The sequence below is a fragment of the Marmota monax genome, unplaced genomic scaffold, assembly GCF_021218885.2.
Source record: "Marmota monax isolate L192 unplaced genomic scaffold, Marmota_monax_Labrador192_F-V1.1 WCK01_AAM20220418_F8-fsc00088, whole genome shotgun sequence".
NCBI classification, from domain to species: domain Eukaryota; kingdom Metazoa; phylum Chordata; class Mammalia; order Rodentia; family Sciuridae; genus Marmota; species Marmota monax.
In genome coordinates, this window is record NW_026694492.1 from 6982783 (window position 1) to 6996504 (window position 13722).

Consider the following 13722-nt stretch of genomic DNA (forward strand, 5'->3'; position numbering starts at 1 on the left):
TCCCCGCCCCTGCCCCCTTGCACTTGGCTTTGACTGTTCCAAAGGCACTCTAATGTTTTGTTTCCTTTTTTAACATCTCTGGTCTTTACCCAGTCCTGTCTGCTCAGCCGCCCCTGTGCCCTCCTCTCAGCTCCCTCCTACTGGCACCCAGCCTGTTTGCAAGGGGCAACCTCGAGACCTCAGTCTTCCCTCAGATGTTCTTTCTGTTCAGCTTTGTCTCTGAAACCATATGTCAAATGGCAAGAAGCCATCTGTGAGTCTCTTGCAACCTCAACTGGCACCTTCATGAGTGCTTTCCCTAGTCTGCCCAGCTCCACCCCCTCTCACCAGAGCCTTTGTAAGGGTGTGACCTTGAAATTGAGACTCCTTGTCTTCCCCTCTCCAAGTCAGTGTAGGCCCTTCCTCTCCAACATGCCGGTGACTTGTACTGCGTGAAGCAGCTGGGGGGCTTTTATCCCCGCCATTTGCAGTCGCTGTAGGCTGCCTGGCCCTGGGTGGAACTCTGGCCTGTGAATGTGAACCTCTGTCGGGACCTTCCCACTGGGAGGACAGAACGGGGCAGGCAGAGGTCAGTAGAGCCTGCCTTCTCAAAACAACTGTCCCCCAGGTGTGCCTGCCTCGATATGTGGGCCTCTGTCACCTCCCCTGTGCCTTTCGCGATTCTGTCCAGGCCTCCTGAATGTGCTTTCCATGTCAGGGACGCCTGACACTCGCCACACATCCTTAAGCTTCATCCAGTTTTTCTTCCAAGGCTAGAAAGTCCCAAGCACTGGCTGGTAGCCACACAGAGGGGCGTCCTTGGTGGCTATTCATGTCCATCTTCTTTTGGTCATTGCTTACTGACTGGGAAGAATTCTGCTTAGAGTGGTGCTCTTTGTTTTACTCAACCCAGCAATATGAAACTGGCTGGGTTTTTTCACTTTTTGTTTTTGTTTGTTATTGTTTTGTTTAGAGACTATGGAGGACAAAATATTGGCTCTGCTGCCCTCTGGTGGCTGAGTCCCTATCCCACCTTCTCCCCAGATCTCAAGCACTGGGTTTTTGCAAAGTCCCCTCTGACCTGTGTGTGTTTGCTCTCCTCCTCATTGCTTTACAATGGTTTGGGGTTGGTTAGGGTAGGTTTTCAAGTTACCAGTAACTTCCCTTTATTTCCTTTAAAGAACTGAACAATTTCAAATCAGAAGCACCTTAAAAGGTCCAGTTAGTATCATAGGTGTAGGTGGAAAATGGATCGCTGCGTGTCAAAACAGTCACACTCTGTCACTTGAAACTTTTGTACTCAACACTGCCAAAAGATGAAGGGTGTCAGAGGTGATGTGCCTCTGGACACGAACATTATCTCCTGCTCCCAGGAGAAATACGACAGGTGTCTGTCTTAAGGATCATACTACCAAGTAAAGTTGAATTAAAATGAGTAAGTCATGGCAGTTCCCTGTTTTCTTTTTGAGATGATAAGTAGCTTATTTACTCCCCAAATAGCATCACAACCTTGGACTTCATTAAACAAGAGAACAAGGCAGGTTGCATTTATTGGGGGGTCCTGCTAGAGACGTGGTGCAGATACATAGGGAATATTTTCTTTGACACAGAGCTCTGCTACTCATGATGGGTTCACGCAGCAGAGACCATACACCAACCTTCCATAGAACTCCATAGAACTAGCAGCTCCCCCTTTCTAATCTAAGCTCACCAGAACATGCTTGCCCGGTCCTATTCACGCATCTCCTCTCCTGCACTCTCTGGAAGCCCTCTGCAGTCTGCCATTCTCTTCTCTGTCTTTCCCCTGTGCACTGGCATCCCACTGGGTCATTTCCCATCCTGTCTTCAAAGTGCCTTTGAACTTAAACCCTTTCCAAATCTGTAGGCATTGTTTTTGGACCATTTCGTGGATTTGGCTTTCTTTGGAGAATTGCTTCAAATCTTGCCTCCCAGCATTGGGAATCTACCCTTTAACCTCAGATGCTCCTTGCTTACCTCTTCGCTATCAGGGGCACCTGCCCTACCCCTCTTCACCAGGGAAGTGCTGGCAGTGGGCGTGGCCACCGGATTTCATTGCAAGCACAAGGGCTCTGAGGAACTTGTCAAGGGGCCTCTCAACCAATCCTAGAGGAGTACCCTGCTTTTATCAGTTTTAAAAAAACAGGCTTCTAAGATAGTTTTGTGGGGAGAAAGAAATCTGTGGCATTAAAAAAAATCGTAACTTTTTTCTTGAAATGTTTAAAAAGTTTTTTTAAAAACAGACAAGATGATCTAATATTCCTTTCAAAGCTCTCAAACATTCAGCAGTCCCTTGTCCCCCATCTCTGCCAGTCCCTCAGACCTCTCCGTGGGTGGGCAGACAGTAAGTAACACTTTACAGGCAGTATTTCTCCCTGGGCTCCAGTCATCCTGCTTCTAATGGGTCTTGGGCAGCTGTCCCAGGCCAGATAAGTCACATTAAAGCTGAGAACAAAACCAAAGGCTTGGGTTTCTTTTTAAATGAGGAGCGGGGAAAATGTGCCACTTGAAGCTCTCAAATGGTCTGGGTTCCTGGAAACTGCTGATGTGCTTTGGAAAGATGTCTTAAATCATCACGCTCTTAGGTTCATCCTAGTCTGGGGAACTCTGGGACAGTTTTCTGCTTTGTTTTGATAGGAGGTTGTTCTAAATAGTGGTATTCATTTGCCTGCACTGGTGTCAGGCTGAGGAATTAGAGGGGAGAGAAAATTAGTATTTATCTAGATTACGCGGAGCTTCAGGGTCTAGATGTAGATTAGCTGGAGAACCCTGAGGGCAAGCCCGAGTGTCCCCATTCTGCAGACGAGTGCCTTCCAGAAGGCAGTGTCACATTCCACACAGCTGGAATGATGGGAAGCCAGGGCTCAAACCAGGTCTGGCCAATGAGGGTATTTTCCATGTGCTGCAGAGAACATAGAGATTTAAAGAAAAGCTCCTTTTGGGAAATTCCCCCTTGGGACCAGTGACTTTCATAAATAGGGTACCACTGAATTTATCTTCAAAATGTGAACACTTTCAGAACAACGCTAACGTGGATGGAAAGCAAGGACATCAGACACAATGATTCTGTCCTGGGGCCACTAGCGCACCATCTTATTGATTTGTATTTCTGATGCTTACTGGCTCTAGAAAGACAGCCCCTGTTAGGGATAGCCACTCCCCGAAGATAGTAAGTGACTCTTTTTCCAGAGCACTTTCATATACAAACCAACTGATCCAGAGCCCAAGCCCACCACCTCCTCCATCAGCTTTAACACTCGGAGCACCATGTACCTGCCTTTATCACCGCACGACAGGTACCAGATAATGAGGGACAACACCTATGCCCCCTAGCCCATTGAAAAATTTCAAAGTAGCTAGGCCGGCTTACCCAACTTTGTCCAATCTAAAAAAAAAAAAAATTAAGGTTCTTACCCATGTTTCCTCTTACTTCCTCTGCGTCCTTACTGCCCCTGTGTATTATGCACCCTTCTCCTGGAAACTGTGAGCAACAAACTAGTTTTCAACCATGGTTGCATCCTAATCCATTGGCTTCACCATACCTAATCAATAATAAACCTGCATGTTTAAAACAGAGGTCATCCCCTCCAAAAGCCATCTGCCTCTTCTTCTTCTTGCAGAGGGTCTTAAAGAGCAGTCAAAGGCACTGGCCACTCCAACAGAGTTTCATTCTCACCAAGAACCACAAACAGCCAGCTTGGTCCTCAGTAAGGGTCAAGTGAAGCAGAGGGAAGGGACAGTTGTTTAGATGATTTGCTGGTAGAAAGTTCTTATAGTATCATCCGTGCCAGCAACTGAGCAAAGCAACACTACACTAAATTAAATGGACAAATGAACTAAACAGACACTTCTCCAAAGAAGAAATATAAATGGCCAACAAATACATGAAAAGATGTTCAACATCTAGCCATTAGGGACATAAAAATCAAAACTACACTAAAATTTCACCTCACTCCAGTTAGAATGGCAGCCATCAAAAATACAAACAATTACAAATGCTGGAGGACATGTGTTAAAAAGGAACATGTTTACACTGTTGGTGGGATTGCAAATTAGTATGACCACTATGGAAATCAATATGGAAGTTCCTCGAAAAACTAGGAATGAAACCACCAAATGACGTAGCTATAGCAGTCCTTGCTATTTGTCCTAAACAATTAAAGTCATTATACCACAGCATTACATGTTTATCCATGTTTACAGCAACACAATTCACAATAGTCACATTATAGAACCAGTCTAGGTATCTGTCAATAGATAAATAGATAATGTGGCATATGGATAAAGAAAACACACTATATATACTCAATGGAGTTCTACTCAGCCAGAAAGAAGAATGAAATTATGTCATTTGCAGGAAAATGGATGGAACTTGAAAGCATTATGTTAAGTGAAAAAAGGCCAAACTCAAAAGGCCAAAGGTCATGTTTTCTCTCATGTGGAAGCTAGAGAAAAAAAGGGGAAAAAAGTGAAGAAATATCATGAAAAATAGAAGAGAAACCAGTAGAGTAGAGAAAAAGGTCAGGTTTGGGGGCAGGGGGAGGAAGGAAAAGAGAGATACTAGAGAATGAAATTGACCAAATTATAATGTTATATTGTGTGCATGTACAAATATATAATGATGAATTTCACTATTATGAATGATTATAATGCACCAATAAAAAAAGAAAATACATGAATAAATAAATTATGGAAACAAAACCACAATCAACAACAGCTCTTTGGCAGCCATTAGCTCCTGCAATAATCATCCTAGTGTCTGTGAGTGTCTACAGTAGTTTTGGAGAAATAACTTGATTAAAAATATACAAATTGAATTTACTATGCTCAACTGCAAAAAAAAAAAAATATATATATATATATATATATACACACACATATATACATATCATATATGTATATATGCCTTTAAGGAGCTTTTAAAAGTGAAGATATTAGATGTATAAAAATGGAATATTCATAGTTAAAAGACATCCCCCCAAAAATTGCTGGCATGTATCCCTCCATGACATCCCTGTGAGTGATTAATCTAGAAATGTGTTTGCAAAAGTTCTTGTTGGTTTCAAAGTTAGGAAACAAATGTGTTTCCCTGCGAGAACAAAGTCCATAAATATTTTATGTAAGTGAGAGAAGTGAATTGAATTCATCCCAAGAACATTTGTCACCCACAGTGAGGACCAGAAATCCACTCTGCCCACATCAGCCTCACAGTGTTTGCCCGGAAGGTATTTGGAGGCCTAGTGTTAATGACATGCTCTCCATTTTATATCTTACTCACCCTTTAGCCAGTGTTGCTATGCCAACGTCAGTTAACTTCATTCCTACACCTATGGGAAGAGAAAGCAAGGACAGTTTGAGTTACTCAGGGATACTCAGAAAGGATCAGGGATCCACTCAGGGAAGGGGTAGAGAGCTCCAATGTCAAAATAGCTCCCTTCCTGCAGAAATTCACACATTCCTCCTGGTTTCCACCTCCAGAGGCCCAGAGACTGACAGCCTTTCGACATGCACCCTATCTCAGGGGGTGAAATGGGGAAGGCAGACCCCTGATGCATCAGTGCCTGTGACTCAAGTTTTGCCTGGCTCGTCTCGCCCCTGGGATGAAGGAGGCTCAGCTGCTCTCTGATGCATCTGAAGTCTGTCTCTTTCCGTGAGCCTCCTCCCCAGAATTACTCTGACTTGGGCTTCCTCTGGTTCCTAATTCCTCATTGAAAGTGGAAACCCTTACACAACGGAAGGACAAACAGTCATGGGCTGTGGTGGTCAAAGTCAACAGTGAGAAAATTCAAGGTGACATCTGCTTAGCTCAAAGCCAAACCATGTTCCCATTTCCAAGAACATGGTTTCCCATCCACAGCTGAAGATTGTCTGGATTGGCTTTAGGCCCAGAGTTCTAGTCTTTTAAATAGTGGCCTGGGCATGCTGACATTTGGGATCCATGGTCTGCCCCTTTGGCACTTGCCCTAACCTCTATTCATTGAACTGTGGTTGGTTGGCAGGGAGGGTACCAAACCCCAAACTATAAAACAGCTACCTGAGCTACCAGCTCAGCAGAGAGCCATAGGTGTTTATGGTAGAATCCCAAACACACAACAGGGGCAGCTGGAAGAGTACCCAATAATGAAAGGAGGATGGACAATCTATTTCCTTCCACCGTGAGGAGGGCAAGAACCCGACTTTCTGCAGCAGAAGAATCACCTGTTATGGTTTAGGTATGAGGTGTCTTTTGTGCTCGTTTGTGAGACAATGCAAGAATTTTCAGAAGTGAAATAATTAGATTGTGAGACCTAATCAGTGGATTAATCCACTGGTATAGATGAAGTGGGTATGGCTGGAGGAAGTAGGTCATAGAGGGCATGTCTCTGGGGTTTATATTTTGAGCCGAGCTTCTCTCTCTCTGCCTCCTGGTTGTTCTGTCCTGTGCTGCTTTTCTCTGCCAGGCCCTTCTGCTAGGATATTCTGCCTCCCTTCAGGGCCTAGAGCCGTGGAGTCAGCGGACCCTGGACTGAACCTTTGAAACTATGGGCCAAAAGAGACTTTTCCCCTCACGTTGTTCTGTCAGGCCTTTTAGTCACCGACTCTCAACATCTGACTGAAGCACCCCCCTTGCTCACTCTGCCCCACCTCATCCTGCATCTGTTACCTCTCCCTGATCTAGCAGGAAGAAAGGACACCTCTCTGATGCTCAGAGTGTGGAAGCACCGGGGCCTTTCTAGCATATTTCCCCCCTAACCAAGTACCCATTCTTTTCCTGTCTTTCCAGGGTGGCTCCTGCCCCAACCCAGTGGACCCCACCTATGTGATCTAGTTTTATCACAGGGCATAGCATCCAAAATGCCACCCTACCAGCATCTGATCTGCTGGATGACAGGCGGGGGTCTTCTCCTCTCCTCTCTCACCTCTGACTCTGGTTCTATATGGGCCAGGCTCTAAGGACCAGTCTTCCACCACCAGCTGATGACCTGGCCACAAGAAGGCCAGCAGCCTATAAACCAGTCTGGCATGTGCAAGAAGGAACGAGTGTCTCCCACAAAGCCAACCCTGAGGATCATATCTGATGACAATCTAGTTCTAGGGTTCTCCATCCCAGAGGCCCAGGAAAGGAAAGTTTGAAGGGTAAACGCTCTGATTCGGCAGTGTCTGCTTGAAGCACGTCAAACCATGGGACATGCTGCTTTTCAGACTGGTTAGTCAGACAGAAGCAATGAGCCGGGCTTTTCTGGAGTGCACCTGTGAGCTAAATTAGACATGGCACTTTGGGGGTGCCAGCGAGCATTTTAAAAGCCTCTTTCACAGTTGGTAACTAATTCATCTCATTTTCTGAAAGCTGCTAACCACTTAAACATATGTAAAAATACTCAACATGCTTTTATTATGGGGACTGTTTTTTTTTTTTTAAGATATCAAATTGCAAAAGCTCTCTTTGGCCATCTTGTTTCATGGAAAGTATACTTAAAAATCACAGCTCTAAGTTGCACAAAAGTCTAATTTTTAAAGTCATTTGGCAAAAGGTCCTTGAACTTGGAGAATTGTTCTCCCTTGCTTCTCACAATTACCAACTGTCATTTTCAGTTTAGAAAAATAGAATATAATCTTTAAAAAGAAACTTCTCTCTCTGGGTTTAATAATTTGTCAGCAATTCAATCAAGGTTATTAACAATCACTAGAGAACAATGAATTAAATTCCAGCGTGCAGCTATTAAACTGAGCTGTGGATAATAGTGACCCACAGGTTGTTTCTGGTAGAAGGAAGGAAGTTGGCAGCACCAGGAGTCTATTATCCAGAATTTGAGTTCTTGGGTCTTTCTGGCTCCTTAGAAGGCCTAATGATCTTACCAGTGAGCCAGGTCTTGGTTCCAAATCACAGACCCACTTTAACCCCACAAACCTGCAGGCCCCAGCACAATCCTATAAACAAATCAATGCACCAAGGGATGGAATAACTTTTAAGTGTTCAAGAAGAGGATGATTGATTTTGGGGTTTGCTTTAATTCTAGTTCCAATATCCCAGTAAAATTATAAGAAGGGGGAGATATTACTTAGAGAATGGATGTGTTATTTCATGCCACATTGGTAGTGACAATAAAAACATTTTTTTCCCAGCAGCAAAGTAAGTAGACACCATTATGAAATTCCATGCCAGCACATTTAATTGCACACATCATTTACAGAGAGATGTAATATTTCACTATAGTTGTTTACTAGTGCCTAAAAGCAAAACTAGCTGTGCATGAAGCTCCAGGGCATTGTTTTTCAGTAGACAAACTCTATTTAATGCAAAATAAACTCTGAAGGAGGAAAGATGGTGGGGGGTTGGGGAGGCAACAACTATACCAACAGAGTCTAACTAGCATGAATAACCGTTAAGACAATGTTTCTGGTGTGTGAGCGTGTGGCAGCCAACGCTCTTCAAAGACTGAATGGTTATGGCTTACCATAAATTTGCATATCTGCCCATCTGCAGGACAGTAATGTTGCAGTCCTAGTTGGTCTGCAAGGAGTCTCCAAGTGGGCTTAGGGGGACAAAGGACAGTGTGCATGCTGCTACCTTCTAACATCAGAGGACACTTGGAAAGATTGGGAAGTAAATCTCTTGCAAATTTGTTCATTTGTGGTGTAGTGGGAAAGCTTGCAATTCAGAGTCAGAGAATATGGGTTGGAATCTTGGACCGACTTATTAGCGGAGTGGCAGCAATTAAATCACTGCTTCCCAGCCTCAGTTTTCTCATCTATAAAATTGGGATCCTGGTATCTTCTTTGTAAGATTATTATAAAGATTAAGTGTATGTAGAAATCAGTGAAATCCAAGTCAAGTCTATAGTCTAGTTAATTATGCTGTGCCAAAGGCAGTCTCCTGATTCTACAGACAATGTGCTATAGTCATGTTAGATGTTGTCATTAGACAAAGCCGGATGAAAGGTACATGGGGATCTATATATATTGCAAATTTTTGTGAATCTATAATTATTTCAAAAATAGGGAATATTTTGCTATGTGGCCATGCTGCAATAAACATTTCAGTATCTCACTCAATCCTCACAACAACCTCACCTGGAAATACTGAAACAGAGAAGTGAGTCATTGACCAAAGGCTGACAGCTAGGAAGTGGCAGGAAGGACACGTGTAGACAATCCTGTTCTCACTCTAGCCACTTCTGAACACCATGGTTCCATGGGCAGTGCCACCACCAGCATTTCTTTGCCCAAGAACTATCTCTGCCCACTCTTTGCCCAGCTTGGCTTGCCCAAATGTCAGGCGGGTGTGCAAACAGTTAAGGTCCCTATGAGGGGCAGCCTTCAGCTGGTGCAGTGGGAGCTGGAGGATAAACACTGGGTGGTTCTAGGAAGTGCACTCTGCACAGGCTCCTGGCAGAGCGACTCCCGTTACCCACGGCAGTAACTGGCTGTGTATCCATGTGCCCTGTCAGCTGCCCATCCCTCTTTAGTCTCACTTCCTCACTCCTCTGTGTTGTTTCCAGGGACATCCCCCCACCAATGGCTATTTGTACTCAAATACAATGGCCTTCAGGTCCTTCCTCTGCATCTGTAGCTTCCTCGTCTTCAAATTCACAGAAAATATTCCTCCAAAACTGAACCTCTATTGAATATGTACAAAGGGGGTTTGTTTGTTTGTTTGTTTGGTCATTATTCCCTAAACAATACAGAATTACTGTTTACATAGCATTTACATTGTATCGGGTACTACACTCTAAAGATGGTTTCAAACATGCAGGAGAATATGTGTAGCTTATGTGCAAACACTATGCCATTTTAAGTCAGGGGCTTAAGCATCCCCAGACTTGGGTATCCATTAGGGGTCCCAGAACCAATCCCCTGTATTACTAAGGGATGACAGTACTTGCCTTGCTCTGTTCCTGGTGAACCCTAATTATGACAACCCCTTTTCTTAAAGAAATGGTATTCCTAAAAATGTGTGTATACATTGAAAGCCTGCCTTAAATTCACCAGGGGGGGACATAAGATCTGAAGCATTGTAAGGCCCTTTCACATATTAAGAATGGAATGTCACATCTCAATTTATCTTTTCCTGCATCTGGATTTTCATATGTACTTCTGAGTTTGCACCTATTGAGGATATAACAATGAAGCCAATCTCTTTTGAGATGGGAAAGCATTATTGGCATGAATATTAAAGAGAACTTTATTATCGCATTCAGCAGGCCATTTCGGGGCTCCGGGGTCAAACTGTGTTTCTGATGAGATATTAGGAACACCTTCTTTGGGTAAAGGTGCCTCAGGGTGTGCAGCAGACCCTCTTTCCCCTTCCCTTCCCTCCTTTCCTCACTCCTCCCCCTTAGGAGCATCCCAGACCCGCAGGGTCCCTGCAGCCAGGCAAGCTATGGTCCTCACCCTGCATGTCCGTGACCAGGAGGCAGCCGCTGGTTTTCTGGTACACCCAGTGCTGGAAGGTACAACACTTCTGACCAGCCTCCGTTTCTCTTCTCAAGAAGTTTATTTCCTTCCCATCTCTGATGGAATACTTCACAAATTCTCCAATCAGCTCCTCTTCCACTGTTGCATAAGGGATGTTGTTCTCAGGCCGATGGATGAGAAAAATAGGAATGATCCTGCAAGGCAGCAGAACATGGACACACATCGAATTTCAGATGGAAAGAAAAACTGCTGGGCCATTCTACGCCCACGTGGAGCAGTGGGAGCTGCACAATCAACCCCTGGGTTCTGGGTTCCATTAGATTTGGTTGTTTGGGTACTGAGGATGGAAAATGGACCTTGCACATACTAGGCAAAAGTTCTACCACTGAGCTACACTCCAGCCCTATCCATTAGATTTAGACTAAAAAAAAAAATCCCCCAATTATTACTTAATGATAAAGAAAATGCATTTGTGTTTTTATTTATTTCTAGAATTAGAAATTCCTCCTTACGTTTTATTTCAATTGCTCATGTAGAAATGAATGTCTTCATATATTAATACCTTAATGTTGTGTTAGTCAAGGATTATAATCCATCTATCCATCCACCACCTCCCCACCCATCCTACCTCCCCTCCACCCACCCATCTGTGCATCCTCCTTTCCTTCCATTCAGTCCACAAATGTTCATTCAGGAGCTTCCGTGTCAGACACTCTTCCAGACACTTCCACAAGCAGCAGTAAAGGAAACAGAGGCTCTGCTCTTGTGGATCTCACATTGAATGAGAGAGACAGACAAGAAACAAGTAAAAGCTCACAGCTGAGTGTTGGGTGGAAATAGGAAGGGGCGGAGAGGAGACACACGGGTGGGAAAGGGTGACATTTTATTTAAGGGGCATCAGAGGAGTCCTTGTTGATGAATAAAGAGCATTTGAGGAGAGACCTGTGGGAAGTGAGTGGAGAACCATAAGGAATTCTAAGGCAAGATCATTCCAGGGAAAGGAAAGAATTAGTTCTAATTTTAAGATGAAAGTTCTGTGTGTCTTGTTAAAGAAATTTCAGGTGTTCCAGCTGAGGACAGAAGGCCAGATGGAAGCGGGCACATTTGGGGCAGTAGCCCTGCCCCCTCTCACTGCAATCAGCCTGGCTGCCCAGGCTTCCTCAGGTGTGCTTGTCAATTTTGCAGGATTCAGGGGACGCTCTGAGGAACCCCTCTGCCAGTAACCCTGTACCAAGCACAAAGGTTCAAGGTTTGTCTGGGTTCTTATTAATCATGCAGCCCTGGCAGGGTGTGGGGACAGGGACAGAAACAAAGGTTGGGCATTATTCGGGTTCTTTATTAGCCTGGTCTCTGCCCAGTGGGACCCATTTGCATAGACAATGTGATGCCATTGATATTCATGAATTCAAAAACAAGCTGCTCCAGTGTGGAGTGTTTTTTTTTTTTTTCTTCTTTAAGATCCCATGTGCTTCTAAAAGAGAACTTCTCCAGGACCAAGCTCCATTGTCTGGAATTAAACACAGGGGTCACCCAAAGGTTCCAGAGCCTCTCTTTAGGCTGCAACTGTGGTTAAGCATGGGGGCTTCGAAAGAAAGCAAGAATGTCCATGGCTAGCTCTGTGTGTGAGTGAGTGGTGTGTGTGTGTGGCTCTAAAATCCTCTGATTTAGGTTCCTTGAGCGTGGAATCTTTCCCAGATGTCCTTCTGAGGACCCTTACTCCTCTTTATATTGTCATCATCCATGTGGTCACAAATCCTCCCATTGCAAGAAAGGGAAAGCAGTTTTTCACAGGAAAATGTCCTCACTGATATTCTCTCATCTTGGGCCTTGGCTAGTTTACTGCAGTGCTAATTGCTGATGAAGCCCATTAAGCTCCTACCTCCCCTGCCCCCCATCCCCCAGGGTGGGCCCTTTCCAAGTCCCTATACCAATCTGATCTTAATAATTTTGTGTTCTTTTCTCCCAGAGGGCCCCGAATATGGGAAGAGACAAGCTGCACAAAATCTGGGTCTACCCCTGCAGGGGAGGATTAGTGGCTTCAATCTTCCCTTCCTGAAAGAGGACCCCTGACACAGAGACTGGGAAGAGGGGGGACCAAACAAGAAGGATGACAGGGCGAGATTTGTGACACAGAACTGAACTCATCCCAGATTGCTGTCTCCGTATATTTAACAGAGAAGCTGAAGGATAAGGACAGTAGGCCCTAGGGACTTTCCCTAACTGTCGCCCTACCTGCCCTCCTGCCTTACCCAAATGAGTCACCAAAACTCCTCCCATGACCTGGCCCTGCTAAAACCCTACAAAACCCAGGCCCTTGCTGCAGCCCATCCCCCGTTCTCCCCTCGAAAAACGTGCCCCTCTGATGCTTACTAAAGAATGGCTGGTCCTTTTTCTTTTTGTATTCTCTTTCATGTACTTTCAAAAGCAATTGTGTTTTTTCTTTGCATTACATTATTATTTTTTCATTTGCTGACAAATACTTATGTAGTAAATAAGTATGTTAAATTTTTTTTTTGGTAACGAGCGAGCGGAAAGGATCAGAGACGCTACTGGTTTTGCTCAACAACAGACCACCTAAGGGAAAGTATTGTTACCAGTCTGTGAGCCAACAGGGGCACTTGGACAAGCTCCCTCCTCCTTTCCCCTCCCAGGCCTGCTGTATAAATGGCTGCAGCTTCCTCCTTCCACTTAGCATGCAAATATGATCACACCCAGACACACAGGCCAGTAAACACAAGCTCCAGACTCCTCCAAATTGGCTGAGGCCAAAAAATATTGCTTCAATGACTGGATAAAAGCAATCGGTGTAATTTATCTCTGTAGGATTCCAGGAAGTGGCTACTGTGTTACCAGTAGCCTGATCACTGGTCCACTCTTACCTGTCACATCACCATATCTTATTTTCATCATAGGATTAATTACATTTGGACAGTGTCCTGTGTTTGCTCATTGTTTAGACACTGTTATACCCATGAGAATAGATACCTTTTCTTTTCTATTTAATGTGGTAGATATATTTATTGAATGAATTAATCTAGCCAGTCATTTATTTACCCATGCATATTTGGGGAGGTGAGGTAGGGTACCAGGGATTGAACTCAGGGACACTCAACCTCAACCACTGAGCCACATCACCAGCTCTATTTTGTATTTTTATTTAGAGATAGGGTCTCACTGAGTTGCTTAGTGCCTTGCTTTTGCTGAGGCTGGCCTTGAACTCCTGATCCTACTGCCTCAGCCCCCCCAACTGCTGGGGTTATAGGAATGTGCCACAGCACCTGCCCTTGCATACATTTTTAAAGGATATTTATCAGTTATCTCTCTGTGTGT

At 44.4% G+C, this 13722-nt stretch overlaps 1 protein-coding gene across 2 annotated transcripts in view; it reads right to left on the minus strand.

Moving 5' to 3' along the window:
• Alpk2 (alpha kinase 2) overlaps window positions 1-13722 on the minus strand; it is a 117524-nt gene that overhangs the window by 14870 nt on the left and 88932 nt on the right. For both annotated transcript variants that reach the window (XM_046419425.2, XM_058571355.1), the window contains exons 12-13: window positions 10369-10586; window positions 5276-5324 (exon numbers count right to left, since the gene is read on the minus strand). In XM_046419425.2, coding sequence (XP_046275381.1) covers window positions 5276-5324; window positions 10369-10586 — 267 coding nt within the window. The remainder of the gene's footprint in view (window positions 1-5275; window positions 5325-10368; window positions 10587-13722) is intronic.